The 26,493-nt window shown below is 38.0% G+C and overlaps 1 protein-coding gene across 8 annotated transcripts in view; it reads left to right on the top strand.

Annotated features, from left to right (window-relative positions):
- ptk2aa (protein tyrosine kinase 2aa) overlaps window positions 1-26,493 on the top strand; it is a 53,571-nt gene that overhangs the window by 18,575 nt on the left and 8,503 nt on the right. For 4 of the 8 annotated variants that reach the window (XM_026301186.1, XM_026301187.1, XM_026301188.1 and 1 more), the window contains 22 exons: window positions 2,249-2,493; window positions 3,874-4,043; window positions 5,153-5,240; window positions 5,417-5,496; window positions 5,755-5,817; window positions 8,217-8,271; window positions 11,798-11,938; window positions 12,214-12,291; window positions 12,473-12,580; window positions 13,076-13,193; window positions 13,437-13,467; window positions 14,543-14,607; window positions 19,293-19,349; window positions 21,819-21,916; window positions 22,008-22,092; window positions 22,229-22,329; window positions 22,583-22,698; window positions 23,443-23,543; window positions 23,925-24,014; window positions 24,203-24,407; window positions 24,692-24,803; window positions 24,928-25,002. In XM_026301186.1, the coding sequence (XP_026156971.1) occupies window positions 2,293-2,493; window positions 3,874-4,043; window positions 5,153-5,240; window positions 5,417-5,496; window positions 5,755-5,817; window positions 8,217-8,271; window positions 11,798-11,938; window positions 12,214-12,291; window positions 12,473-12,580; window positions 13,076-13,193; window positions 13,437-13,467; window positions 14,543-14,607; window positions 19,293-19,349; window positions 21,819-21,916; window positions 22,008-22,092; window positions 22,229-22,329; window positions 22,583-22,698; window positions 23,443-23,543; window positions 23,925-24,014; window positions 24,203-24,407; window positions 24,692-24,803; window positions 24,928-25,002 (2,238 nt within the window). In that variant the 5' untranslated portion in view covers window positions 2,249-2,292. Of the gene's footprint in view, window positions 1-671; window positions 875-2,248; window positions 2,494-3,873; window positions 4,044-5,152; window positions 5,241-5,416; window positions 5,497-5,754; window positions 5,818-8,216; window positions 8,272-11,797; window positions 11,939-12,213; window positions 12,292-12,472; window positions 12,581-13,075; window positions 13,194-13,436; window positions 13,468-14,275; window positions 14,347-14,542; window positions 14,608-18,946; window positions 19,169-19,292; window positions 19,350-21,818; window positions 21,917-22,007; window positions 22,093-22,228; window positions 22,330-22,582; window positions 22,699-23,442; window positions 23,544-23,924; window positions 24,015-24,202; window positions 24,408-24,691; window positions 24,804-24,927; window positions 25,003-26,493 lie in introns of those variants that run through there. The other 4 variants (XM_026301185.2, XM_026301190.1, XM_026301192.1 and 1 more) reach the window with 4 other exon arrangements.

Genomic DNA, 26,493 nt, shown 5'->3' with positions numbered 1-26,493 from the left:
TCTTTTCTCTCACTTTCTGTTTCCAAGAGAAGAAGAGCTTTCTGTTTGCTTCTCGCTGTACACAGTAATTGTCTCTCCTTCTCTGTGACCACTAACTGACTGAATATCCATGTGGATCAGCATTGTACAAGTTGGATTTGGCTTTAAACGTCTGGTGGAGGAGCAGTCTTCTCACTATCACAGGGGTGCCAGAGTGAAAAAACCTGAATCCTCTCCTGAATGACGGTCGCTTGACACTTCCACGGCAACTGTGTAACTATGGAGTGCAGGCATGAGGCAGAAATTGGGCAAAAAGCAAACACTTCGTTGTCAGAAGAGAGGGGCTGCTGAGGAGTAATTCAGACGTGAACAGAAAAAGAAGAGAAAAGTTTGTGGATATGAGCAACATCTCCAGGGATCTTTCTGGTATTGTTCAGTTGTGGATAACAGGAAAACATTAAGAAGATTAAACGAACGAACACATTGCAGGAGGGAAATTTTTACATTTTCCTGTATTTTCTTTAGCATCTTCATGCTTGATACAACGTGTCAACAGACCAGAAAATTGGTATTTTTTGAGGATTTCTGCATCTGGAAGTAACTGTTGACTAACTAAGCTCTTTACAAAACTTGAAGACAAACATTTCTGCCTTGGAGACAGAGTGTGTGTGTGTAGTATTAGAGTAATGTGAGAGTGTTTTTGCAGTTGTTTTAGTACCTTTGTATGTGTGTTTATGTAACTGTGCACAAGAAGTGCACAGGTTGTACGTGATGCGTGGTTGTGAAGCTGCAAGCTGTCTGTCTGTCCTTGGTGCAGACAGACACAAGGAGGCACAGACATGTGTCTCCATGGCAATAAGTGGCTGTAGCCCCTTCCCCATGTGTTGGGACAGAGGTATGCATGAAATACCCATTGCGGGCACACACACACACACACACACACACACACACACACGTTAACGTACAAGTAGCATGTAGCCCCCGCACAATGACATCTGACTCTCATGGGTGCTGACTTGGTATACAGTCAAAGCTCCAATTGCTTAGCAGAAGTTGTGTGTTTGTGTATGCAGCATATGTATGTTTGAGAAAGAGATTCAGGTTAAAGGGCTGAAAGCCAGAAAAGTGATTTGTTACCATTACCATTTGAAATTTATAGAGTAACATGGGAGCACATTTTTATCTTAGTGTGATATATCACTCAACAACTTTCTAGTCTTTCCTCTGAAGTGTGTGCGTGTGTGCGCGTGTGCGTGTGTGTGTGTGCGCGCATATCCTCTCTTAGGTGTAATTACCTACTACAACATATCAATTTTCCTTTAATGGAAGAAAGAGGAGATGCACAGGAAGAAAGGGAGGCAGTAAAATGGAGAGTGAAAAAGATACCAATATCTTTCTCATCACAAATACAGCAGCTCACGCACAACACATGCACCATGTTCGCTCATACACACAGAGGTGGTTCATTTCGGGCATTCCCAAGAAATTCCAGGAAGCATGTTAGTACTTTTTAATCAGGAAAAACGTCAGCTTGGGTTGCATTGTCATTTTGTGTTATTGGCACAAGTTCTTAAATATTTAGCCTTGACCTGGACTCTGCCTCTTTTGCTTCTCTCCTTGGTAGTTTATTGTTCAATGTATTTCATCTTGCCAAAGTGCCAAATCTCATGTGAAGAAAAGACGTTTGCTGTAAAAAGATGTCTTTCCTGTCAAGAATGACAGGGAAAACTGGGGATCACAACATCTTAAGTGTATTTTTTTAACCTTTTTTCATATTTGATGTTCTGGATCAAACAGATGATTGATTAATCCAGAATATAAATTTCATATTAATTGATAACAAATGTCTTTAGTTTAGCCTTCTCCTGCTTGTATTTTATCTTATTTGCTAATGTTCTGTTCTTGGCTGATATTGGACATACTGATTACAGTGATAATCAATATACCAAAAATCAGCATTACACCAGGTTGTAATCTTATATATAAACCTAGTTACTACATAAATATTTCCTGAGGTACAGTTAGGCCTGCTTGGGAATCACTGGATAAATACTCGCGCAATTGATTGAGAAAGAAATTGGTGGATGAATCAATAATAAAAGGGACAATTAAAACATGATTTTAATTTACAAACCACATACAGACTACTTTTTATGGGATGCAATAGTGAAAGTTTGCCAAGGTGAAAAATTATTCCTTACTTTCTTTTGATTGAACTCTTTTCTTCCTTGTTTCATCAACACCTGATTTCCTGTCTTGTCCTCCCTAGAATATGACAGACACCTAGCAGCGGCAGTGTCAGCAGGAAAAACCATGGCAACGGCCTACCTGGAGCCCAACCTGACTCATGCCCTTTTGGGAGGCGCTAAGTCAAGGCTGAGTGCGGGCGGGTCGGACCGGACCATGGCCGGCTCTGTGGACAGGGTTCTGAAAGTCTTCCATTACTTTGAGACCAACACAGAACACAACTGCTGGTCATCCAATATCAGATATGGAGATGCAACTGATGTCAGGGTAGGAAGAGGCACCACCATGTACTGAACACATTACAATTAAATACACTCTACCAGCTCAAACTGTGGTCTCAAAAAGTAACAATAATCCTAAGTCAAAGTCCAAGTAAAAAATTTTATGTTTTTCTTATTGTCAAAAAATCGCATGAAAAGGAAGTCAACAATGCTTTAGTCTGTCTCTGTCTGCCCTGCTGTGGTCCATGTGTTACTAATGAAGAACCTTAAAAATTGGTTTAAATTGTACAGCTTAATTGTGTTAGAAAGGGCAGAGTAATTTGCATGGCTGAGTATTGTAAAAACAGACATGTTCATCAAAATGAAGTTCTAATAAGAGCGGCGATGCAGCTCATTAATGAAGTTATATTAGTTTTTACACAATGTAACTGCAATGAAGTTTTATTTTTAAAAGCCAAAATATTTCCATCTTTATCTGCACAACTTAACATAACCGTCACTATTGCATCGTAAGGCAGCTGCATTGGATTTTAGTGCATTGCACAGAGGAGATAGCTCAAGGTCCTGGCTGTCTGTTCTGATTAAGGACATTCAGCACAATGAGAATGTTTTGCTTGGAAATATATAAACCTCAGGCCACCATCTGTGTATGTGTCTGTGTACCAGTGTAGTTTTACTTAGCAGTATGCTTTTAGATCCACTCCCATGGCACAGAAATGACTTAGCATTGCTTGAACTTCAGTAGTTGTAGAGGATATGTCACTGCAAATATTCCTCTCCTCTCCTCTCCTCTCCTCTCCTCTCCTCTCCTCTCCTCTCCTCTCCTCTCCTCTCCTCTCATCACTCTCTCCTTCAGTATCTAGGTCAGACCCTGTAGCATTTTACATGGCAACCCTCATGCTTCTGTGAGCATTATTGTGTGTGTGTGTATGATGTCTGTCAGTTTGTTTGGGTGGGAGCATTATGTTAAATTGCTTGAAGTCACCTACAAATAAATGCACATTCATAGACCAATACCCTCACTGACCTGATATAAAGTGCCAGATGTTACCATTAACACAGTTGGCACATTGAGGTATGGCAGACTGACTTCTTGATAGAATTGCTAAATATTTTTTCCACAGGGCATCTCTGTTTTATTTAATAGCACCACACTGATATACATGTGCTGGGTCACCACAACTAGGACAGTACCTCTGTGGATAAAGGGGAAATTGCACCAATTTCACCTAATACCTCATGCCTAATCTAATGTAATATCAACATTATGTATACTTCATCCTTATACAGTATTAGTGTTAGATCTCCCAGCTGTTCTCACAAATAAATGAGGTTCATGTAGGAGTGCAGGGGATGTGGGTAAAATATTAAATAACGATATCATAACAATAATAAAAAATATATAAAAATTGTTCACTGTCTCCAGGGAATCATTCAGAAAATTCTGGACATCCACAAAGTTCGCTGGACATCTTGTTTCGGTCTGCGTCTCAGCAACAGTCAGTCCAAAGAACAGGTGCACTGGCTCCACCCTGATATGGGTGTTTCCCACATCAGAGAGAAATATGAACAAGCACGGCCAAACGAGGAGTGGAGGTAAGACAAATGTTTGTATGGATGAATTTTTCCAACAGTCAGTAAACTGTGTTAATGAAACATTAATATAATGTGCACAACAGAAAGGGTTTGGTCTTTTGTATATGAGTTGCATGTGATATATGCAATGTAGCTTGCATTTTTGACATACTTAAAATATGTAAATGTGACCTGCTTTGTAGGTCTTGATTTAAGTGCATTTCTTGCAATTGGCCTTTTTTTATTGATGGATCAACTGTGGTCATACTGTTTTTTTAATTATGGCACTAGGCTCCTGAGCTACAGTGCTGTCCGTTTGAAAGATTAGTTTGTCTTTCATTTTATCTGCTGTGAGCCATCCCACCTATGTCTATTTTATTTTGTCACTGTGCACATATATGAGAAAAGCTGTAAGGTTACACTTTATGAACAGTTTTGTAGACATTGGACATTAGATTAGACTTGTCTGGCCTTGTAAATTCAGTAAATATCAATGTTTTCCCAAACAGCTAGTTCCAGCAATCTGCTCTGTTGTATACATAAGAATCAGAAGTGAATTATTACAGACAACATCAGTGTGGCTCGTCTGTTGTGTGGAGATGAGACGTTTTGTGGTTGTAATGCGTAGTGGTTATTGGTTTGGCAGTTTGGATGTTAATGCACTGCCATATATTTCCTTTATTGGGGCAGCCCTGTTGATAATGCTATTGTGAGGGGGAGACCTTTTGCACTGTGGACATAAAGAGAGACAGAGAACCAGATGCCTTCTTTGTCTGACTAAATCAACAACTGTGTGTCTGCTCTACAGATCTTACACAATCACTTACCTCATTAGTATTTTTGCATATTACTGCTCCTGCTGTCTCTTTCTCTGCAATGCTTTTCTAATCTTGTCTTCTTTTTCTATTCACCACTGTATCCTTATATTTTCTGTCTTGCTTTTGTCAAATTTTAAACTTGTGCCTTAATTTACTCAAAAATGAAAAACAGATTCAATTTTCTAAACAAAACTTTTCTTCTAGGCTATCTGAAAGCTGCAGGTCTCTGTGGTATTTGATGTTTGCTGTTTAAATTGGACAAATGATAGTGCAAATCCGCATAACATACTCACTTTTTTTTCTTCTCTGTAGGTATGAGTTAAGGATCCGGTATCTTCCAAAGGGCTTTGTGCAGCAGTTTACAGAAGACAAGCCTACACTCAACTACTTCTACCACCAGGTACACAGACACACAAACAGAGATTCATTTTCTGCCAGCCGTCAGCACTGAGATATATGGCACCTGCTAGACTGTGTTTCCTTTGGGTGATGTAGGTCAGTAGGTGAGATTGCTTGCTGTTTGTTTTTTGGAGAAATAAAGCTTTAAACATATTTTGTGGTGTGTTTGTCCTTCAGGTGAAGAGTGATTACATGACTGAGATTGGGGATCAGGTGGAACAAGATGTAGCTCTTAAACTGGGCTGCCTAGAAATTAGGTAAGACATGCAAGACACACATTAGGTAAGACAAAAGTGGTAAGCCAGTGTTTATTAATTATTCAGTGCAAAAGCTATTTCTGTTTCACATGTAATGTCTTGGATTATGTATTTTTGTGTGTATGCACTAAATAACATTTACAATTGGAATTATTTTAGTAAGCAAATCTAGTCACCAACATTAAAGTTCCTTTTAATGTAGGTATGTTTGCAGTGAATTGGCCTGATCCTTTTGTGTGCCACTGGTTTCAATTCTAGGCGGTTCTTCAAAGAGATGAGAGGAAACGCCCTGGACAAGAAATCCAACTATGAACTACTGGAGTAAGTATTTTCTTCTCGAGCAAAGTGCTGCAGCAGCACACACCAATGTGGCTCCTCAGTTTTAGCCGAGTTCACAGCCTTTCTGTCCCAACAGTCCCACCCTAATCCATCACATCCTTTCTCTACCTTGAAACGTGTTTTGTAGCTCTGCTGAAATGGCCAAAACCTAAGGGGCTACCTGCTCAGGTTTTTGGTACAGTGTTCTTTAGTTTGTAGAAATCTGGATCACTGGAAAACATTTTAAAGGAATAATAAGTAATAATTGAAGTAGCCTTTAGAAATCTGAAAGTTGTTCAGCTTTTGTTTCAGCACAAGTCTGATTGACACTAATGTTATTACAATTACTACAGCAAAGAATTTCACTTAATTTCAGCACTGCCTACATTTTCATGATTTGTATTTACTCACATGATCACTTGTGTTTAACAAGTTTATTCATTTATAAGATTGGCTGCTTTCATTTATAAAACATTCACTGCTAGGTGAATGTCAATGAAAAACATTAACAAACTCTGGCCCTAATGAGGCTTGGCTCTAACAGGGTCTGATTCTAATGAGCTTTCCTCTTCCAAAGAAGTCTTTCTTTCTGTCCATTGGCCTAACAAGCTCTCTAATTAACTGTGAAGAATGCCACTCTCTCTCTCCACCGATATCTCTTTGCATCGATATTTTTCTTCCACGCAGTCCTTCTCTGTCTCTCTTGCTATCCTCTCTATGTGCTCATCCTGTTTTCTTCCTCTCTTTGTTTTGTCTCTGTTTCTCCCTTCCCACCTCTCTCAGTTAATTGGAAAAGGATGTTGTGTCATGCATATTTAAACCAACAAGAGAAGGAGAGGTAAAGTGCTGTTGGGGTTTGGATACACCAGGCTGGGAGTTGGTCTTCAGGAGCTGCTCGTCATTTACTGAGCATCCGTGGCCAAAAATGCCCAATATATTGGATAGTGCCAGACACACAGACACACTGACAGACAATAAACATTTTGAATTGGAGGTGAAGAAATCAGTGAGAGACTTGTTTGTTTAGCTTAGCAAATCAGTTGTTTTTCATGTCTCCTTTATTTTTTAGTTTTTAAATAGCGAAGGACTACAAGTAAACTCTTCATGTATTCATAATATATTTTTTAATTATTTACACTTTTCTTGGAAAGATCTTTATGAGTTGGTGCTGCTTGAAAGGCAAGCAGAAATGTCTGTGAAAGAAGTAAACACCTAATTTGTGCAAACTGAACACAGTTTATTTTTCCCTGTATTTGCCAAATTACATAGTGATTTCCAGGAATCCTCTTGGACATCATTAGGAGGTTTTTCAGAAATGACAGAGTTCAAAAATAAAGTGCCAACAACATCATTGCAGCATCAAAACTAGTTTTAATGGCAAGTGCAAATTTCCTGCTTTGTTTACATGCAAAATACAAACAAGAAAATGCTGGGGTTTTGTTTGCATTTCTACACCAGCATTTAGTTAAGGAATAAATAGTTTTTTTTTCTCTTATGCAGCTACAAAATGTATGTTCTGTTGGAGATCAGCTGGCTGTAGTTGGCAGAGGTTCTTGTGGTTTGTGTGTTAATACAAAGCATGGGCCTTTGTTAGCGCTTGTTCTTTGAGGTCTACTCTACATTTCATCCTTCAGAGTCAGTAATTTATCTGTCAGTGCTTCATATTCCTCATGTGATGGACAGAGCCTCAACTTTAAGAGAGAGAAAGCAGTTTTAGGGCTGACAGAAGTCTTTCATGGACATGATGGTGGTCAGCCCCCAGTAAAATAATATGTACTTTTGTTTTTAGCATGTAAAAGAACATTGTTTAAGTTTCTGAAAGTATCACTAAAAGAAAGCAGCATCTATATATTTATTTGTCCTTTTCCATGTGATCTACAACTTATTGAACACTGTCTCTATTGGTCTTAAACTAATACTCATACAGTAATAATTTGAATCTATGTTGAAGAAAAACAGGCGAGAAAGGATGATGTAACACACTTCGCTCTCCCCTTGTACTTTTCTTTTCTCCAGAGGAGTTTGAGTCATTAGCCAGCTTCCTGTTTTAGCTCTTCACATCTTTCTTTGTCTCTGTGGTCTCTCATTTGTACTCCCCCTGATTCTCCCTTATATCTCCTTTTCTTCTTTTGCTTTTCTTTAGCCCAGTCTCTTAGGAAAAGATGAGTAGTGCTCTCTAGTCAGCACTTAGTCATAGCTTTCCATTGCTGGTTTCTGGTACTTGTCTTCAGTTGCCCATCTGCCCAGCTGTATTGGCTTGTAGCTGTTTTGGGGGATTTTTCAGGAGAAGAAGTATGCTGCTAAGATCAGATAAAGACAGAAATGCTTGTTGATTAACATTCCTCAGTGTAAGTCCAGCATAATAAACATGCTGCTGTATCTCTCTCTGTCTCTCTTTACAGGAAAGATGTTGGTTTGAGATGTTTTTTCCCAAAAGACCTATTGGAATCTGTCAAGGTGAGAATGATTAGTTAGTTGATTAGTTAGCTAAATGGAGAGGAGTAGAACAATTAATAGGAAAATAGGACACAAAAGAAGCTACAGTAGCAACCTCTTAACTTAACATCAATACTAAAAACAAGGAGACAGCCAGATTGTTTTTTTTTTTTTTTGTTTTGTTTTGTTTTTTTCAGAAGTTAACATATCCTTCTATCAGAAATGTTCATAATATATCTTAGTTGGGTGTGCATGCTTAATGACCAGTATCTATGTCCATGATAAATTTATGGCACGTGCTTATGGGGATGGTCTTGTGTGTGTGCATGCGTTACTGTGTCTGTGTTAAAGAACGGCCCAGAACGGCCCAGTGACCCGAAAGGGTCTTAATGTCAGCAGGCAGATGCTCTGCAAAAGGGGGAGAAACTGTGCATGTGTGACCCTCAGGTCATGTTTAAACCCACTTTCTCTTTTCAACAATGAGGAAGGCGGTGGAGGCGTCACTGTGTGTCTCCTTCTGGGGTCACCCCCACCCCCTGTCTGTGAAGACCGGCTGACACCCCCTCATCAGCTGTCCTCCTACTTACTTTATCTCCTCTCATCTCCTTTCCTGTGCTGCATTTTCTACTCCTTTGGCAGACATGACAACATACACTGCCCTGAGCTCTTTTTATAAGACATGAAGATGCACACCCAGTGACACACACATTTAGTCAAACATCAGTAAACTAACACATCATGCTACAGTGAAAATGTCTGAACTTTTGTTCTAACTTATGAATTGTTCATTTTATTATGTATAGATACATATAGGATATATTAATATAAGATACATGCCAAATACCTCTAAATGAAATGTATGGACAAAAAAAAGTTCCACTATTAGAAATTTGTATTTAATAAAATAGTCATAGAACTACAGTCTTCTGGAGAGGAGGACATATCTTTAGGTTTTGCAACATACAAACTCTCACTTTGTGCTCAAATAAAGTGTAATGACATTTTTCACTTTGATTCCATATTATAGATCAAATAATCATGCAGTTTATGGAGAAAATAATGAACAGATTAATTAATAATGGAAATAATCATCAGTTGCACTACTGATGAGTTTGTTGTGTCTGCCTTTAAGTTAAAGCAAATGTCTTAGTATGCTGCTCTTGGATGTTGCACACATACACAGATTTGTGTTTGAGGGAGCAGGAGAGAGAGTGCAGCTGTCATTTATGTTTCTGTTGTTCACTATAGTGAAAGAGAATGGTAGTCATTTAATGGGATTATTCTCCCTCAATGGACTCCACTGCCACACACACACACACACACACACAAGCCTCACAGCAGATGGCTGTGGTAGTACACAGTGACTGATGATGGTAGCTGTTATAAAGAGGAGAGTGTTCATTCATATTGACAGGTTGGGCAGCAGATTTAGTAAAACTGACCTTTAGTGGCTTCAAAGATCAAAATTTGATCAGGCAACTCCAGCTTGAGCCAAGACATGTGTTTCTGCTCATCAAGTTGATGACTTGCTGAGTTCTATTATCGTTTCTTTAGCCGTGAATCTAGGCTACGTGCAGGACTGTATGCTGACTGAGATTAATGAGTAATATTAATAACAGATAAATAGAAATAATCTAGCGATTCATCTACAAGAGGTTAGTAGTGATGTGTGTGAAACTACCAGCAAGGTCATAGTCAGTGTATCCTGTGATAGTATTAATTGATCAGTTGCTCATAGAGTTCATTCTGCAATATACCTAACCAAGTAAAGTCTTTTAATATAACTGCTGTCCTTGCTGTGTCAAGAACAGTACCCTAATAATGTTCTCTTTTCTGCAATAAAGTAAATGTAATAATATGAAATATAAACAGTTTTACCAGCCAAGCCAACATGACCCAACATAGTGCTAAACTATTCTGCAGTAAAGTTATTAAAGCAATTTAGTGGAACAAATTGACGAGTACCAATAATCCAAATTACCTCTGGCCACTACTGGTACAAATCACAGCTAAAGAAACACAGACACAAAATACACACAGGGACCATTGTTTTGCAGTAAACAGACTGATGGATATTACCAACATTAAAAAACATACTATGTCATGTTGTCACTGTTCGGTCCTGTTGCTATAGTTACGGTCAGCATGGTGATAAGGGAGCGATAGCCTGTTGCTGTACTTCCTCTCAGGAAGGGCGGACATTTCGGACTGACAATATCCCTGTGTGTTTATACGTGTGTGTGGTGGAATTCTAGGAATTAAAACAATGAGTTTGTCAAGAGTACAAACAACAAACATGAGCATGTTATTCCGTAACCTTATGTGTGTCATGACATGATAAAATAACATGCATACACATACAGCTGAACACAGTGACGTAGATAAGCGTGTGTGTGTGTGTGTGTGTGTGGGGGGGTCTTGATTCTTTCCACAGCTGGAAAGAGAGATAGTAATATTAGAAAATAAACTCAGACTTAATTGTTGCCATATGAATTATTCTGTCCTCCAAAATGCTAAGTTGAGTACAGAGTGGTTTTATGCACCTAGAAACCTACCTGAGGTTAGTCACTTTCTTGTGTCCACGTTATATTTTTAGCCAATAAATCAATGCAAGTGATATTTTCTTGTTAATTGTTGTTGTTAATTGTTGTTGTGAAACTTATTCATTAATCCATTATTTTGTGCAAAATGACCTTAATGTCGCGCACCAATGTACTGTAAAAATGAAAATTTTTAAAGCTTGTTCAGCACTCCACTAAATCTCCTCTAATCTTTATCTTAATCTATATAGAGAGCTATTTATAGCTTGGGATTGTCTGTATAGTAAGTGCTCTTGTATTTTTCACACTATATACAATTTTTATTCATCTGTTGGTATAAATCTGTAATCTTTATAAATTATAAATGTCTTAATTCAGCACATTTATGCATAGATAGGTGCAAAATCCCAGATATTTTGGTGGGTTTGTACAGCAAAGCAAAGTTGCTGAGTTAAATCCTCACATAACTAATGATGGCTATTCAGATATATATGGCACATTTTGCTTGTATGCGTGGATCTTTATGTCTAGAGTGGCAAAAGGCAGAGAGGATTGTAAATGGTAAAATCATTTTTCCGAGATGGATTTTCTTTCCCATCTGTCTCCTCTGCGGTGACATAACAGACCTAAAGTAAATCAGGTCTGACAGTGTGAAAGTAATGTCAGCAGGGAAAATACAACTACTACTCTCAAAATCTGCAAAAGCACTTTGTGACAGTATAGATGAATGGACAGCTGAATCAAGTGGCAACTAACAGTATGAATGTGTCGCTGTTAAGATATTGATCCGAACTGAGAGTGCCTCTAGAGTGATGTGATTAGATCAATTTGAATATTAGTCCATCAGTGTCTTCTTATCTTAGTGTGTATGTCACTCTGCACCCTCACAAAAAATCACACATACATCATGTGTCCTACTCTTCCTTGTTCCATTTACAGATTACATTTAAAATAAAAGTCAGTTTAGTTGCTTTTATCTTCCTTCTCTTTTTCTGTCTGCATTCCAGGCAAAAACCCTTCGTAAGTTGATTCAGCAAACATTCAAGCAGGTAGCCAATTTGAATGACGAACAGTGCATCCTGAAGTTCTTAGAGATACTTGCGCCAATCTACCGCTATGACAAGGAGTGCTTCAAGTGTGCCCTTGGGGTAGGTTTCTATGATTCTGTCCTCCACTTTTCTGTACCCTGATGTAATCTGAACACTCTGGTTAGTGGTGTTCTATTGACCCCTTTTGGTGGGATCAGGTCTTGCATATATCCAGGATGCGAGTGTGTCTCACAACATGTCTGCTCTTTTTCTGTTTTGTGTGGTAAGATACTGAGTAAACGTATGACCATTTCTCCACTTCTTCTCCACTCATTTTCCCTGACTTCTTATTCACTTTTCCCTTTTCAATTTTTATGCCTTTTTTCTTTTAACAGTCCAGCTGGGTGATCCAGGTGGAGTTAGCTATTGGGCCAGAGGAAGGGATCAGCTACCTCACAGACAAGGGATCCACGGTGAATGACTTTCAAGAAAACATTGTATAGCACAGCTTATGATGAATTTTAAATGAAAGTGCTGGTTTGACTCCAGAGAAAAAAATCAATATGGATACAACTTAAATCACAAATTAATAGGATTGGCATAGGTAACGTGATTTCATTTTGACTCTGTCTGTGTTTCTCTTTTTGTCCCCAGCCGACCCATCTAGCTAACTTTAACCAAGTTCAGTCCATCCAGTACTCGGCTATGGAAGAGAAAGACAGGAAAGGCATGCTGCAGCTCAACGTAGCTGGAGCTGCTGAGGTATTACTAACCTGTCTGTTTGTCTGTCTGTCTGTGCATGCTGTTTTAAAGAACAGCATTAAGAATTGGTTTAGCAGAGGAGTGTCCATTGCTGAAAAAGCTGTGTCCATTAGGAGGCTTAGCACTATTACTTAATCTTCTGTGTGCGACTGAGATAGATGCAGATTAGCTCATGGTTTTCCATGTATAGATTTCACATAATGGTTCCGCTCACAAAGGAAGGGTTTCCCACTGCTGTATGAGTGGATTCTGTTTTACAGGCATTTATGGTACTGGATTTACTTACACACACACACACACAAACACACACACACACACACACACACACACAAACAAACACTATGTGAGAGAAAAAAGTTTTCCCCTGATGTAAGAAGCAGCTGGAAACCCCCACTGTGCTGGTGTGTATGAGAGTGTATGTGTGAGTCTTCAGAGATAATGGCTCTTTGTAAAACGCCTGCCACGGTGTGCATTTGTGTGTTTGTGTGTGTGCAGCCTCTCACAGTTACAACAGCATCATTGACCATGGCGGAGAACTTGGCTGACTTGATAGACGGTTACTGTCGACTCGTCTCCTTGGAAACTCACTCTTTCATCGTCAGAGTTCACAAAGGTAGGAAGCTGTACTATTAAGGATTTTTGCACTTACCGTACATGTACTCAAGTTAGAATACTTTTAATCTTTTGATGGCTGCCTAAAACCTCATTGTAATGTTTTATTTACAGAAGCTTGCGGTTTATATTCTCTGCAGTCTCTATGTATAATCAGTCATCTAACATTTTAAAACCCTATATGTGTTTGCTGTGTTTCACATTATTCATTCTGATCTTGATGTTTTATGTTTTTGTCCTCTAGAGGGAGAGAGAGCGCTGCCTTCAATCCCAAAGTAAGTCCTTTTTTAATGTCAGCATTGATGGTAAATAGCTCTGTCATTCATGATGGTGTGTTTTTGAGATGTCATGCAGCTGTTTTAGATGTAAAGACGACCAAGACAGAAGGTTATCTTATCATTACATGAGAAATCTTTGACATCAGAAATCTTTTCTGAAAATAAAGTGGGCGGAGTTTTTATCATGTTTAAGTCTTTCAACACAGTGTCATATTTAACAAGTTATGTTTAGACATAATGACTTTTGTAATGTAAGATCCTGTTTAGCATACCAAGGCATTTTGGTATTTTTGTTAGGAAACTTCTGCTTCTTCACTCATACACTGTTCCCTGACTTTTCCCGTTCTGCTTGGTGTAGAGTTTGACATCTCAATGAGATGTAAACCTAAATACAGGCAACCAAATATATCCAATGTTTTACCCCATAATGAGGCTTTTTTTAGAGGTTATGGCCTTAGAATCTCCAGGCCAGTAAAAAGATTTTTAGGGGAAACATTACAACTTTAAGGTAGAGTTCAATATGTTTATCTGTGACTGCATCGGCCTGGGACATTTTGTGTTTCCACATTTCACTTCAGTGTTTTGTTTACGTTTGATCATTTCAACTTAAATCTCTGGTTTTTCTTCCTCTCTCTGTCTGTCTCTGGTCAAATAAGGAGATAAGTTTAGGAGCCAAATATTTTCCACTCTGGGTTTTTAAACACACTGGTAGTCTCCTCCTCTTTCTCCCGGTCTCTCACTCTAACTTTCAGTGCTTTCTGCCTCTCTTTTTCCTCTTTTTCCTGTGGTCTGTGATGTAAAGCCCGTAGTAGAGCTCAGCTGACAAAGACAGAGAAAGACCTCGGGAAAGGCGGAGAGAAAATTGAAACAGTACGGGTTAGTTTACAGTTAGCTTTTGACTGTAGAGAGATGCATGTGTCAGTCTATTCTTTCAGTGACGTGGTTTATAAATCACTGATATGTATGTTAAGGAGGTTTTAATTCAGTTAGGGATTTTTAACTGTGTATTTAACATGTTAATGTCCTTGACCTCTGTCTAAATCATTGAATTATTCTTTTTTCTCTTTTCTAGATTGTCTAATAATGAGAAAAAGTTAGAAGCAGTCAGGAGTGGAGTAAGAGCAATCTCTGTCTCAGGTAAGACACAAAGTGTCACAAATGGATTTAGGCCTGAAATGAACACAGTGTGATAGCTTCTCCCCCTACAACTACTCTCTCTGTCTTTGTTTCCTCCAGCATCTGTTTTTTTCCCATCTCTTTGTTTTATCCTCTTTTGGGATTGCCTCTTTATTTTATCCCATTCTATCTGTTTCTGCTTTCTTTTGTTTTTTGTTTAATTGCTCCTCTCCATCTTGGTCTTTTGCACATCTCTTTATCCATTCATTGTTTTTTCCCTCTCACACTCTGGTCCTCTTTCCACACTTCATTGGCTGAAGACCTAGTGACATCAACACCTCCTAAGCCAACCAAGGCGCGGCGTTTTCTCCTCCCTTTTGTCTTCTGTTCAGATTCGCCGCCCAATGGTATCCTCGGCTGTCACTGGACAGTTAGTAGAAGAGCATATCCACAAAATTGTTATGTGGTGGAATAAAATACCTGAATTGATGAGCATGGTAGTTGTGTAATGTTTCTTTGCATAACGGTCACACAGACACAGTGTGTGAAAGTAATGATTCAAATTATTGACACAGGCAACAATTTTGGATTTTTCAAACTTTTCATGTAAAATTAAAATGGTTTTGTGATTTAATAGCTGTATCAATAATTTTTAAGGATATGCTCTTCTTCTAAACTGTCTTTGTTCTCATGGCATGGTTGCTTTGACTAATTCAGTCCTGCACAAACTCAGACCCAATAACCAGTTGTCTTTTGCTATATATGACCAAGTTGAAGCTCACTAAAGATGTCTAGGACACAAATAAAGAAAACTGTTTTTGATGCAGTAATAACTTATTGGTATTTATTTGTATTTTTTTTTTTTTTTCAGTAACCAGTTTTTATGTTTTACCTCTCACACTTGAGAACACGTTTTGGTTGTACATGTTGAGAAATGCTGCTAAAGAATAACATTTTCCTCTTTGTGAGGGTCAATTTGATGGAGCCCAGAAGTAGCTGGTACCAACACAGAGCAAAACCATTCTCTTTAGTCTCAGTTCAGCACATGCTTTGCTTTTGAGGTCACAGTTTGATTTATTTTTAATCATTCATCAACCACTAACTATGTGCTTTGTTAAAGTATCCTCAAGCAAGATCACTACTAGCTCATTTGATGTTGTTCAGTAGCCATGGAGGATTTCACAGTTTCACCAAGAACAGTTTCACTTTTGGAAATATATGATCCTTATGTATAAAGTACAGAAGTGTTAAGGGGTATTGTGATTCTACTAAAATTCACTCAGTTTGCCTACATGTCCTGCACTAAGGTTGACAGTCTGACTGGGTCAACACATGTCCTCTTATCTCCATATGTGGTTTTGGCTTTCATCAGCAGCAGGTCTGTGGAGAGAAAAAGATGTGGGTCTGGACAGCAGCTGTTTTGTTGATTCAACTTAAACAAGTGATCCAAACTTTTTCTCAACATGACACGCAAGCATGGTCAACATACTACTTTTAAAATCTCAAATTTTACTCAGAGAATGTAAGAAAGCATGTGAAACACGTCTTACATTACAATTTAAGCTTAAGAAAGTGTAAAAGATGGATCAATCACAATCACAGCCCGTTAAGATAGTTTTGGAAAACAAGTCCATGATTGGAAATATTCTGATTAAAGACATTAAGATTAATTCTGAAAGGCATAGGAAGTGTATGGACTTAAAGTGTAGTATTGGGCATGTTACCATATAGATTTTTTTTCTATAATAACCCCTGAAACTCATGTGAAACTCATGTTAAACTCAGGTGTTTTTCGATCTGGCAACAAAACTACAAAACTATCCAACTCCCATATATTCATAGCATATTTAAACAACTCCTAGAATATTGCTGTTGTTTTCTCACACATGTTCATCTAACAGCCATGTTAACTGCTTTTTCAATGGTGACCTTAACTAAGTGCTCTTTGAGTGTTTGGCTTTGCAGATCCTGCAACACCTCCCATGTTGTTTCAAGGCTTTCCATGCTCTAACCTCTCCTCTCTTCTGTCTCCTCTCTCCACTCTCTCTTCTTGACTCTTCTTGTCTCCTGCTTTCTCTCTCACTCCTCATCCTCTCCTGTCCAATTTCCTGCATGCTCTCCTGGATCCTGCAGAAGATCTTAGTGGGGATGGTAAAGTTATGCTCTTGTTTATCAGTCTGTCCTTTGTTCCTTCTTTTTTGTTCTCCAATCCACTGCACCCTCCTGGGAAAGCATTGTGTGTTTGTATTGGTGTGTGGGCTGATGCTTTTGCATGCTCTTCAACAACAGGTCTCTGTCTCTGTATATTGTTTGTTAAATAGTGTGTTATGAATGATGTAGAATGCACATTATTTACCTTATGTTCTTCATGTTTCACTGATTGGAAATGTGAATAAATCACAGGAAGCTTTAAAGTATTTGATCTGTATTTAGTGGCTTACTATTTATATTCTTATTTGAAGATGTCTGTGTGTTACCACTGAATTTGAAATATGTTTGCTTTTAACCAAATGAATGACAAAAAAGGAGAATTTGTAAATTAAGTGGTATTTCTCTTTAAGGGAAACTCTCCAAAGCTTTCTCTCTCTGCACACACACACACACACACAGCCACAGAGACGCAAACTTATGCACACGTGTACTCACATTCATACACACACTTGTGCACACACAGTAGGGAGAGGTTTACTGGATTCAAGAGTGAGTGCATTCCTGGCTATAATGGGCTAACAAGATCACACACACACATACACATAAACATGCAGGCATATACACATTTTCCCTCCACTGAACACAGAAGGAAACAGAGTCAGGCAAGTCAAACTTAGACACAGTTTAATTCTTTACAAATCCCAAACCCATTGAGGCTGCAGTTGAGTATGCAGTGATAAAAAACAATGGATTTAATAGTAGAAACTAACAAATCTGTGCAAAGTATTTCTGATTATATGCAAGTGAAATCTTAATCTAATTAAGCTGCAGATTTAAAGGCAAAAGTGAATTAGAAAAGGTACAAATACTGTTTAAAATCTGCTGGAAACATTCATTCAGTGCACATACGGAAACAGTGACAAGCCTGGCTAAATATTAAAGGAATCAAAAGTTGCTGAAAATGTATGTTAGCAAATAAACAATCACTGATCAAAACCAGCTTGAAATCTTGAAACCTGCTGAAATGATCAGTTTGTCCAATAGAAAACACATTTAATAGCAGTAACAGAGTAGGCAGAGCTGTTGCTTCAGCCCAGACGATATTTTTTTGCAGTGATATTTTCAGAGGCACAGTAAAGACTTTCCTCTCATGTGAAATATAAATCATGCACAGCAGTACTTCAGTAAAACTCATGTCTGTTTGATTAAACACATAAACGTTTTTGAACCTAAGTTATTCATATAAAATAGTAATAAAAGGGAAAGCTATACAGTTTCTTATTCATGTTAGCCTTAAAGGAGTAGTTAGGTGTTTATGGAAATGCTAATTTGGCCTGGTAACCACTCTAATGTCTGTTCTTTAAATATGAAACTAAATCCAGTGGTCATCTAGCTTAGCTATCATAAAGGCTCTAACCAAGTGAAAACAGATACACTAGTATGGGTGAAGAGTAAATAAACAAGATATCACATGTAATTTTAGACAATATATTTTAGATGAATTTTGAAAATTTTTGGCAGGCAGATTTTTTTCCCCTAACCTTTGAACAGAGCCAGTCTGTTTCCCCTTGTTTCTGTTGTTTATGCTAAGCTAAGCAAACTGCTTCCTGACTGTAGCTTTATTTTTTCTGTAAAGACATGAGACTGATATCAAACTCCTCACTCAACCTCTAGCCAGTAATCCTTTCTTCAGCTTACGCTACTTGTCAGGCTGTGGAGATGGTTTTTAAGAAAATCAGCCACAGGCCTATGAAAAAGATTTCTGATAAATTTAGGCCACGTTACCACGGAGCCTGACAAATCCTGAGCAGAGATGAAGAGCTGCAAGGGATAGCAGATGTTGACTCTTATTTCCAACAGCTGAGTCTGCACACTGATTTTATTTTAAACACCACCATCTGGTTAGGATAGACTAGGTGTATCTTTACCTCTCTTTTCTGTTGGCTCTTTTTACTCCCTTTCTCTTTTTCTACCTGTCTGATTCTGCACAGGTTTTGTCTTAAATACTACCATCTGCTTACGTGACAGCCACTTTTTTTTTTCTTCAGTTTGCGTCTCTCGCCCTTTTTATATCTTGTTCTTACATCCTGGTTTCTCTTTCCTGTTCTTTTGTTTTATACTTGTCTCTTCTAAACTCTCTCCGTTCTGTTTTTGTTTCGTCCACCACAGCTACTCCCTGCAGCCCAGCTGCTCTCACACAGACAGATCCACACAACACATGCTCAGCTGACACTCTCTGCCAAGTGTGTGTGAGAAAGAGAGAGGAGAAAGGGGAGCTACGTGGGTGTAGCTTTGTGCAGAAGTTCTTGAAATTGAGTTGAAGAGTTAGCTGTTTTAATTTAAAGGTTTTTTTTTTGTGCAGTTTTGTTTTTTGCTGCACATGTGTTTGTATGTCTGCAGTGGGGACTATTCATACCATGGTAGACATACGGTAAACGGAGCAACATGTGTCCACAGTTGTCTTGTTTTTTTCCATTCGTGCCTGTGTTTTTTCTTATTGGTCTTATGTATTCTTTTATTCTTTTATTTACACTGTGGTGTGTGTAACATTACAGAGACTGATGACTATGCCGAGATAGTTGATGAAGAGGACACGTACACCATGCCCTCCAGTAAGTAACTTATTGCATTTTCTTCAGCCAGATCTATCAACTAAAATGTTTACATTTAGAAAATTATATTCTGTTGCACTTGTGGCAAAGGACTATAAAGCAAATGTATCACTGCTACATTGTCTAGCAAACAATTTTGTTCTGCTAAGTATGTATGTGGTGTGAATCTATTACAAGAAGCGCACTCTCAGTTCACAATCTTACATCAAGAGTAGAGAGGCTATAGCTCATTATGTATATATGTGGTTCATGTCAGATTCATTCATATGTTAGTAAGAGCCCTGAATGTTTTGTAAGTTTGACTATGGCACTTTAAGTTAAAGTGGCTTTAGCAATCTCTGTTCTAGTACTTTGTAAGTATAAAGTTTGGCTAGTGTTTATGTGTTCGATTTTGTGGCTGCTTTGAAAATGGACTGTTTCCTACCACAATCTTTTTCTGCCTTTCAAAGTCTTGCAGTATTTGTCAGCTTTCTTTATTTGTCCCTTTCGCTTTGCTTTCTGGTCTGCGCCTTTCTACGACTTCCTCTAAGCAGACCTCTGACACATTTTCCTACTTTGTGCCTGAGTTTGTATGAGTTCATGTCAGACTGTCTGCTTGATATGTAAAATGGAGCTGCAAAACAAGAATAGCTATTAGTAAATTAATTGTTTTAAGAATCAGCTCAGGGTTTCATTCATTAACATGCTTATTAACCAAACTAAATATCAGGTAAAGAAGGAAATAGGTCAGTTATCCTTGTATATGTCGGGTGTGCATGTTATCTGAGCTCTTTTCAATCTTAAAGCAGCTGTCTACCTCTCCCCCTCTCTTCATTTCTCTCTCTTCCTCTTCCTTCCATCGCCAACACAGTGAGCTATGGAGTAGTTGAAGGTAAAACTGACTGTCTCTCTCATTCTGTCCTACTGAAATGCCTAGACCTTCTTTTGAAGAATATTTTTCTTTTCCAGGCATTTGTATAATTATAAAGCTAGAAGTTATATTTTGTATAAATATAAGTGAACTGACTTATTTGAGAGAGTAGGAAACAGTATAGGATGTTTCCTTTCAACATCATTACCTGGCAAAGAAAAATACAAAGACCTAAAGGTATCTTACATCTAAGTTATTAACTTGCTTGTTGTTTATTCGGGCCTAGTGTTGAAAATGAAGGCAAGAGCCAATTCATAAACAATGCAAAATAGTACTTCATTAATAGTTGAATGAGAATTTGGGAACATGAAGTCCCTACAGACTTCTCGAATAAACAATCTCATGATTGTTTCGATTGTTTATTGGCGTGGTTCTCATTTCGCCACCATGCTGGTTGTGACATTTCTATTTCTTTAGGGTAATTTATAATTATGGTTATATGTTGTTTTTGTTTTGTTTTTGTTTTTTTTTAGTTCTTTGTGGATTCTTTTAATTTGAAACCCTTAATAATGTCCTTCAAGAGAACTTTAGTATGGATCATTGTAAATCTTCTTGTAATGAAATGGGCTCTGGTTATGCTGTTGGTATTTGTGATTTTGCTGTGTTTATCTGCAGAATCATAGCAGAATTTTGTTTAGCCCAACAGTAAACTTTTATGGGAAAGGTTCCTGGTGGTCATCTTCTTGCATAAACCTTCTGAACTTAGTTTTAGTCTATTTTTACTGTGATTATCTGGCAGCTGACATTTATACACCTCTGTAGAAATGTTCATGACCTTTTCAACAATGCAAAAATATTGATAAAACTTAAATGTCAAAGTAAAAATGTCAAAGCATGTGGATTTCAATTGCAAAAACAAACTAACTCACTGAGTATAAAAAGGTTACTGCCAAGCACAGATAAAATACATGTCATGTAATTCAGATGCAGTGTATTACCAGTGTTCAGTCTAAAAAGACATCCTGGCCCTGAAATTAGTCTGTTTGGTGGAGCTTTTTAGAAACGGGCTCTTGATTTTTACATAGCACTTCGGTTTTTTTTTATCTAAATTTTGAGTTCTGATCGCTCATAGAACTTGTTTAAGAGTTTCAGCCCATGTTTCACTGTGATCATCTGCAAGAATGGTAATGATGTGCATGCGAATATAAATTGTTTATGAACCTAAAATTTTCCTTTTAAAATTTTTTTTATTGTATATTTGTGTGTTCACAATTTTGTATTGCAGTGTGCATGTCAAGCCTTTGTACTGTAGTTAGAGGTGTTTAGAGGTAGTTTACAAATATGGGTCAAAATGCATTTGCATACATGATGAATGGTTTACCTTATTCCCAGTGGGTGGGGTTTACAAAAAATGACAAATATCTGATTGCAGTATCTTAATCCTTTCAGTTACTTTTCTAACACAATCTATTATGTAATCAATGTATGCAATCGATACCATTCAAAAGTTTGTAAATCCCATCCATGTTGTCTAATAGACACATGTCAAATGTAATAGTTCTTTCCAGTGTATGAAAATACAAATACTTCACTCACTCTTTTCTTGTCCTTTTTCTCAGCGCGGGACTATGAGATCCAACGGGACCGGATAGAGTTAGGCCGCTGCATAGGAGAGGGCCAGTTTGGAGATGTACACCAAGGCGTCTACAACAGCCCAGTATGTAGAAATCCATGCACACTTCAGGCATATTATTTATTATTTATCATTTATCTGCCAACTTGTGGCTTGTGTCTGTTGTATTCTGCAGGACAAAGCACCTCTACCAGTTGCCATTAAGACATGTAAAAACTGTACATCAGACAGTGTCAGAGAAAAGTTCCTACAAGAAGCATGTAAGACCACTGTGTTTGTGTGTGTGTGTGTGTGTGTGTGTGTGTGTGTGTGTGTGTGGTGGGGGGTACCATGATTCATTAACAAACCGTGAGTCGTTTCATATCCGAGTTACAACGTTTTCCTGTTTTGTTACAGTGACGATGAGACAGTTTGACCACCCTCATATTGTTAAACTGATTGGGGTGATCACAGAGAACCCGGTTTGGATCATCATGGAACTGTGTACTCTTGGAGAGGTATGCATGAGGCTTTTTGTGTGTAAGAGATTTGGTTTCTTTTCTTGTCACCATGCAAAGGAAGCTGCTGAGTCTTAGCTGTAATCACCATTACTTGAAAAAGCCTTGAAATTTGGTAAAAAATCCACACTTTATCCTTGTATTTTTTTTTTATTAAAAAATGTTGACAATCACTAACAGGGAAAGTACTGTATTGTATATACACTCTGTAATAACCCAGTGTTTTTGTGCATCTTTCTCTCTCTGTCTATAGTTGCGTTCCTTCCTGCAAGTGAGGAAATACAGTCTGGACTTGGCCACTCTCATTTTGTTTGCCTACCAGCTCAGTACAGCCCTGGCCTATCTGGAGAGCAAACGCTTTGTACATAGGTAAACATACAAACACACATTAAGACCAACTGGCTCAAGGAAGTGACAAGGACAAAGTCCATGCAGATTTGCACATAAAACAAATGTAATCATTTAAAAGTAAAGTTAAATAAATCAGTGGAGTGTGCAGAACAGCAGTGTGAGTTGTGCTTAGATCTGTGACGTATGCTGCAAAAGTGTGACACTGAGTAGTTACACCAGCTTTTATAGCCTGTGAGGCCCAGGTGACCCACATCAGCTGATGACACTCCCATGTAGGCCAATTGCCTTCTGGGACTGGCCAAGGCAGTGGACTGGTGCCACACAGAGGACTGAGCAAATGGGCACAGATTATATGTTTGCATGTACTGGATTCACATTATCATACCAGCTACAGTATAGAGAAGTTTAGACTAATTAGACAGTTCCAAGAGTTTTGGTTTCTATGTTAATCCTAAAATGACTAACTAGGATAATGGCATTTTGCATTTGGTATAACTTACACTGACTGAAATCTCTAATGTCTCCACTAGTTTACTATCTAAAGCAAAGCACTGCAAAAAGCAATGTGTATTTTGGACACTACAATTTTTCTGATGTATAAATCTGTTCTGCATATATGCCTATAGTAAATATGATAGTGGTTTTTAGGCAGCCATGATGTTTCCTAGCACATTTCTCTTTAGCACATTGAGGATGTTTTGCAACACAAATGATAAATAACATCTATGATTAGGCCTAACCACTGCCATTTTTAACTTATAGGGATATAGCAGCACGCAACGTGCTGGTCTCTTCAGTTGACTGCGTGATGCTTGGAGACTTTGGTCTGTCACGATACATGGAAGACAGCTCTTACTACAAAGGTAATGGACCCATAAACTATGTCTTATACACACATACTGTACATAGCATTGTTATGAGATAGCATACAGATTAATATCCAAGGTAGTTTTTAAAGTCTTAACCTTCTGCACTGTTAAATATTAGCACCTAAACACATTAGAGAGATATTTCTAATGGTGTTGGTTAATTGAATATAAAGTCTAGTTTTGTGCTATTGAGTGTATTTCCTAGTTGTACTTGTACTTCACCACCATCTACTGGTGACATATGGTTACTGCAGTTTATCATGTCACCTGGCAACATCTTTGGTATTTTAATGAAACAGTTAGGTTCTTCTCATTTCTAACCTGCTACTTGAATGAGTGAATGGAGAATTGACTATGTATCTATGTTTGCCTTAGCTTCTAAAGGTAAACTTCCCATCAAATGGATGGCTCCTGAATCAATAAACTTTAGAAGATTTACCTCTGCCAGTGATGTCTGGATGTTTGGTGAGTTCTGAGTACTTGTCTATGTGTTTTGAGTACTTCTGTATGTGTTTACAGTGTTGTAAATCTAATAGACATTCTATTGTTTTGCATCTGTTCATGATGCCAAGTACTATTAGGTTTAGTGTTAATAGATTGCAGGTTAAAAATTTTAATAACTTTCTGTGCTTTCTGTTTGTGTTCATCCGTAGGTGTGTGCATGTGGGAGATCTTGATGTATGGCATCAAGCCCTTCCAAGGGGTGAAGAACAATGATGTGATTGGCAGGATAGAGAACGGTGAGCGACTGGCTATGCCTCCTCAGTGTCCACCCACCCTCTACAGTTTGATGACTAAATGTTGGTCATATGATCCCAGCAAGCGACCGAGATTCACTGAACTCAAAACACAACTCAGGTAGTAAGATGTTTTTATGTGTATGTATTAATGTGCTGAATATGAATACTGTTAATTTGCTTGCTTGCACATTACATTTTGGTTTTTTACATTTTTACGCTTAACACACTGTATATTGTTGTTAAATAAACTGTGCTTAAAGCTTTGCTGTTCATGGTATAACATCCATTAAACATAATGAAATGTGATCAGTGATGGTAATAGAAACACCCAAGTAAATAGTGTTCAAGCACTTTGACTATGTTTGTTGAGATAATCCTGTATTTTATGTATAATTCTTATAGCACCATATTGGAAGAAGAAAAGCTTCAACAAGAAGAGAGACTTCGAATGGAGATGAGAAGACAAGTCACTGTGTCCTGGGACTCTGGAGGGTCTGATGAAGCACCCCCTAAGGTAAGACTCTTATCAACCTATTTATTTAGCTCACTGGTGTTCTCTCGCTCTCTCTTCCAATTTTTGTATTGTAGATTTGGCATGGGTTATGAACAGAAACAAACTGTTTTCTTTCTGTCTATAGCCTAGTAGACCAGGTTACCCCAGTCCTCGCTCCAGTGAAGGTTTCTTCTCCAGCCCACAACACAACCATTTTCCGGTAAGGCAAATACACAATCCTAAATACACACTTCTAGCAGTGAGAAAACTTTGCTCTGCACCTTCTTATCCAGCATGGGCTGCAGCCATGCAACACTGGACAGTTGTATTTGTTTTAGATGTATTGAATTGTTAGGCATTGCAGCAATCAACAAAAGAAGACCTAAATAACCCTAACCTAGTTGCTTAAAATGGGTAAAGAACATAAAGTTTGGAAAAACTACAGGAAATGTATTTCATTAAAACTTTTGTAGGAATGTATTGTCAAGACAGATGTACTAACCACAAATCTTGAAAACAAAGCGAAATGTTTCAGTCTTACATCACTGGAACAAAAGCTGTTATAAATCCTTTTAACTATCAAAGCTGCAGGTTTATGACTAAAATCACATGAACTCCATTTGGTGAATTGAGCATGAGTGAAGTCTAAAGAGGGATTGAGTTGGACGACAGTGAGCATGTGCCGCATGTGTCAAAGTCAGAAAGAGAAAAGTGAAGCAAGAGAAAATGAGACTTTCAGTGCAGTTACTCCTCTCCTCATAAACTGAGTAGACAGCAGGCATTTCCTGCAGGGCTAAAAGCCACACACAAACGCACACGTTTGTACAGCTGTCTTTGTGAGGACATTATCTGATATAATGGACTCTCTTGCCCCTGATACTAACCTTAACCATCACAGCTAAATATCAAAGCACAGCCCTTATGTCAACCTGACCTAAGCCTAATTCGAACCATAACCATAAAACCAAATCTTTAACTAAAACAAAATAAAAAGATAAATCAAACAGGCTTTTGTGTTAGAAAGTGGGGATTGGAGTTTTCACTTTTACAAAATATCCTCACTTCTCTGGTCTAAAATTCAAACTGGTCCTAACAACGCATAGCCAAACACACACAAACACAAATCCTGACATACATACAAATGAAAGTCACTCCTCAGTTCCTTCGACAATAAGCTGCACTCTCTCTCTCTCTCTCTCTTCTCTGTCCTTATAAGGAGAGTGTAGGTTTAACTGCTGTTAAAATCAGACTAGATCCCATCACAAGTTAGATTAACATCTGTATATTTTGGTAGCATGTTTTACATCCAGACTGAGTGTTACAGAGCAGCACAAGGACTTTTAAGATTTCCTTGAGGACATGTGCCAAATCACAGCATGTTATTGTCAATGTTGTGTTTATTCGGAAAAACTGTTAATTCACAATCTTGTCTCTCTATGATTCTGCTATTATTTGTAGATGTTTACTGTGTATCTATTTGAAGTTTGTTTTTGTCCCCAGCTACAGACTGCTGTTTTTGTGCATTAGTACAAAACAGGACTAATAGACAAATATATTTAAGAATTAATGGATTTTTGGTGAATCACAACTTTTTAAATAATAGTCAGGGGGAACTGAGGGAGTTGGATTTATTTTCAGGGAAGATATTTTTACACTTGTAATGTTCATCTCTGTGTTTTTACTTAATCTTGTATATGTGGAAAGAATGAAT

The sequence above is a fragment of the Mastacembelus armatus genome, chromosome 11, assembly GCF_900324485.2.
Source record: "Mastacembelus armatus chromosome 11, fMasArm1.2, whole genome shotgun sequence".
Classification (NCBI taxonomy): Eukaryota; Metazoa; Chordata; class Actinopteri; order Synbranchiformes; family Mastacembelidae; genus Mastacembelus; species Mastacembelus armatus.
This window is presented reverse-complemented; position numbering and strand designations above follow the sequence as displayed.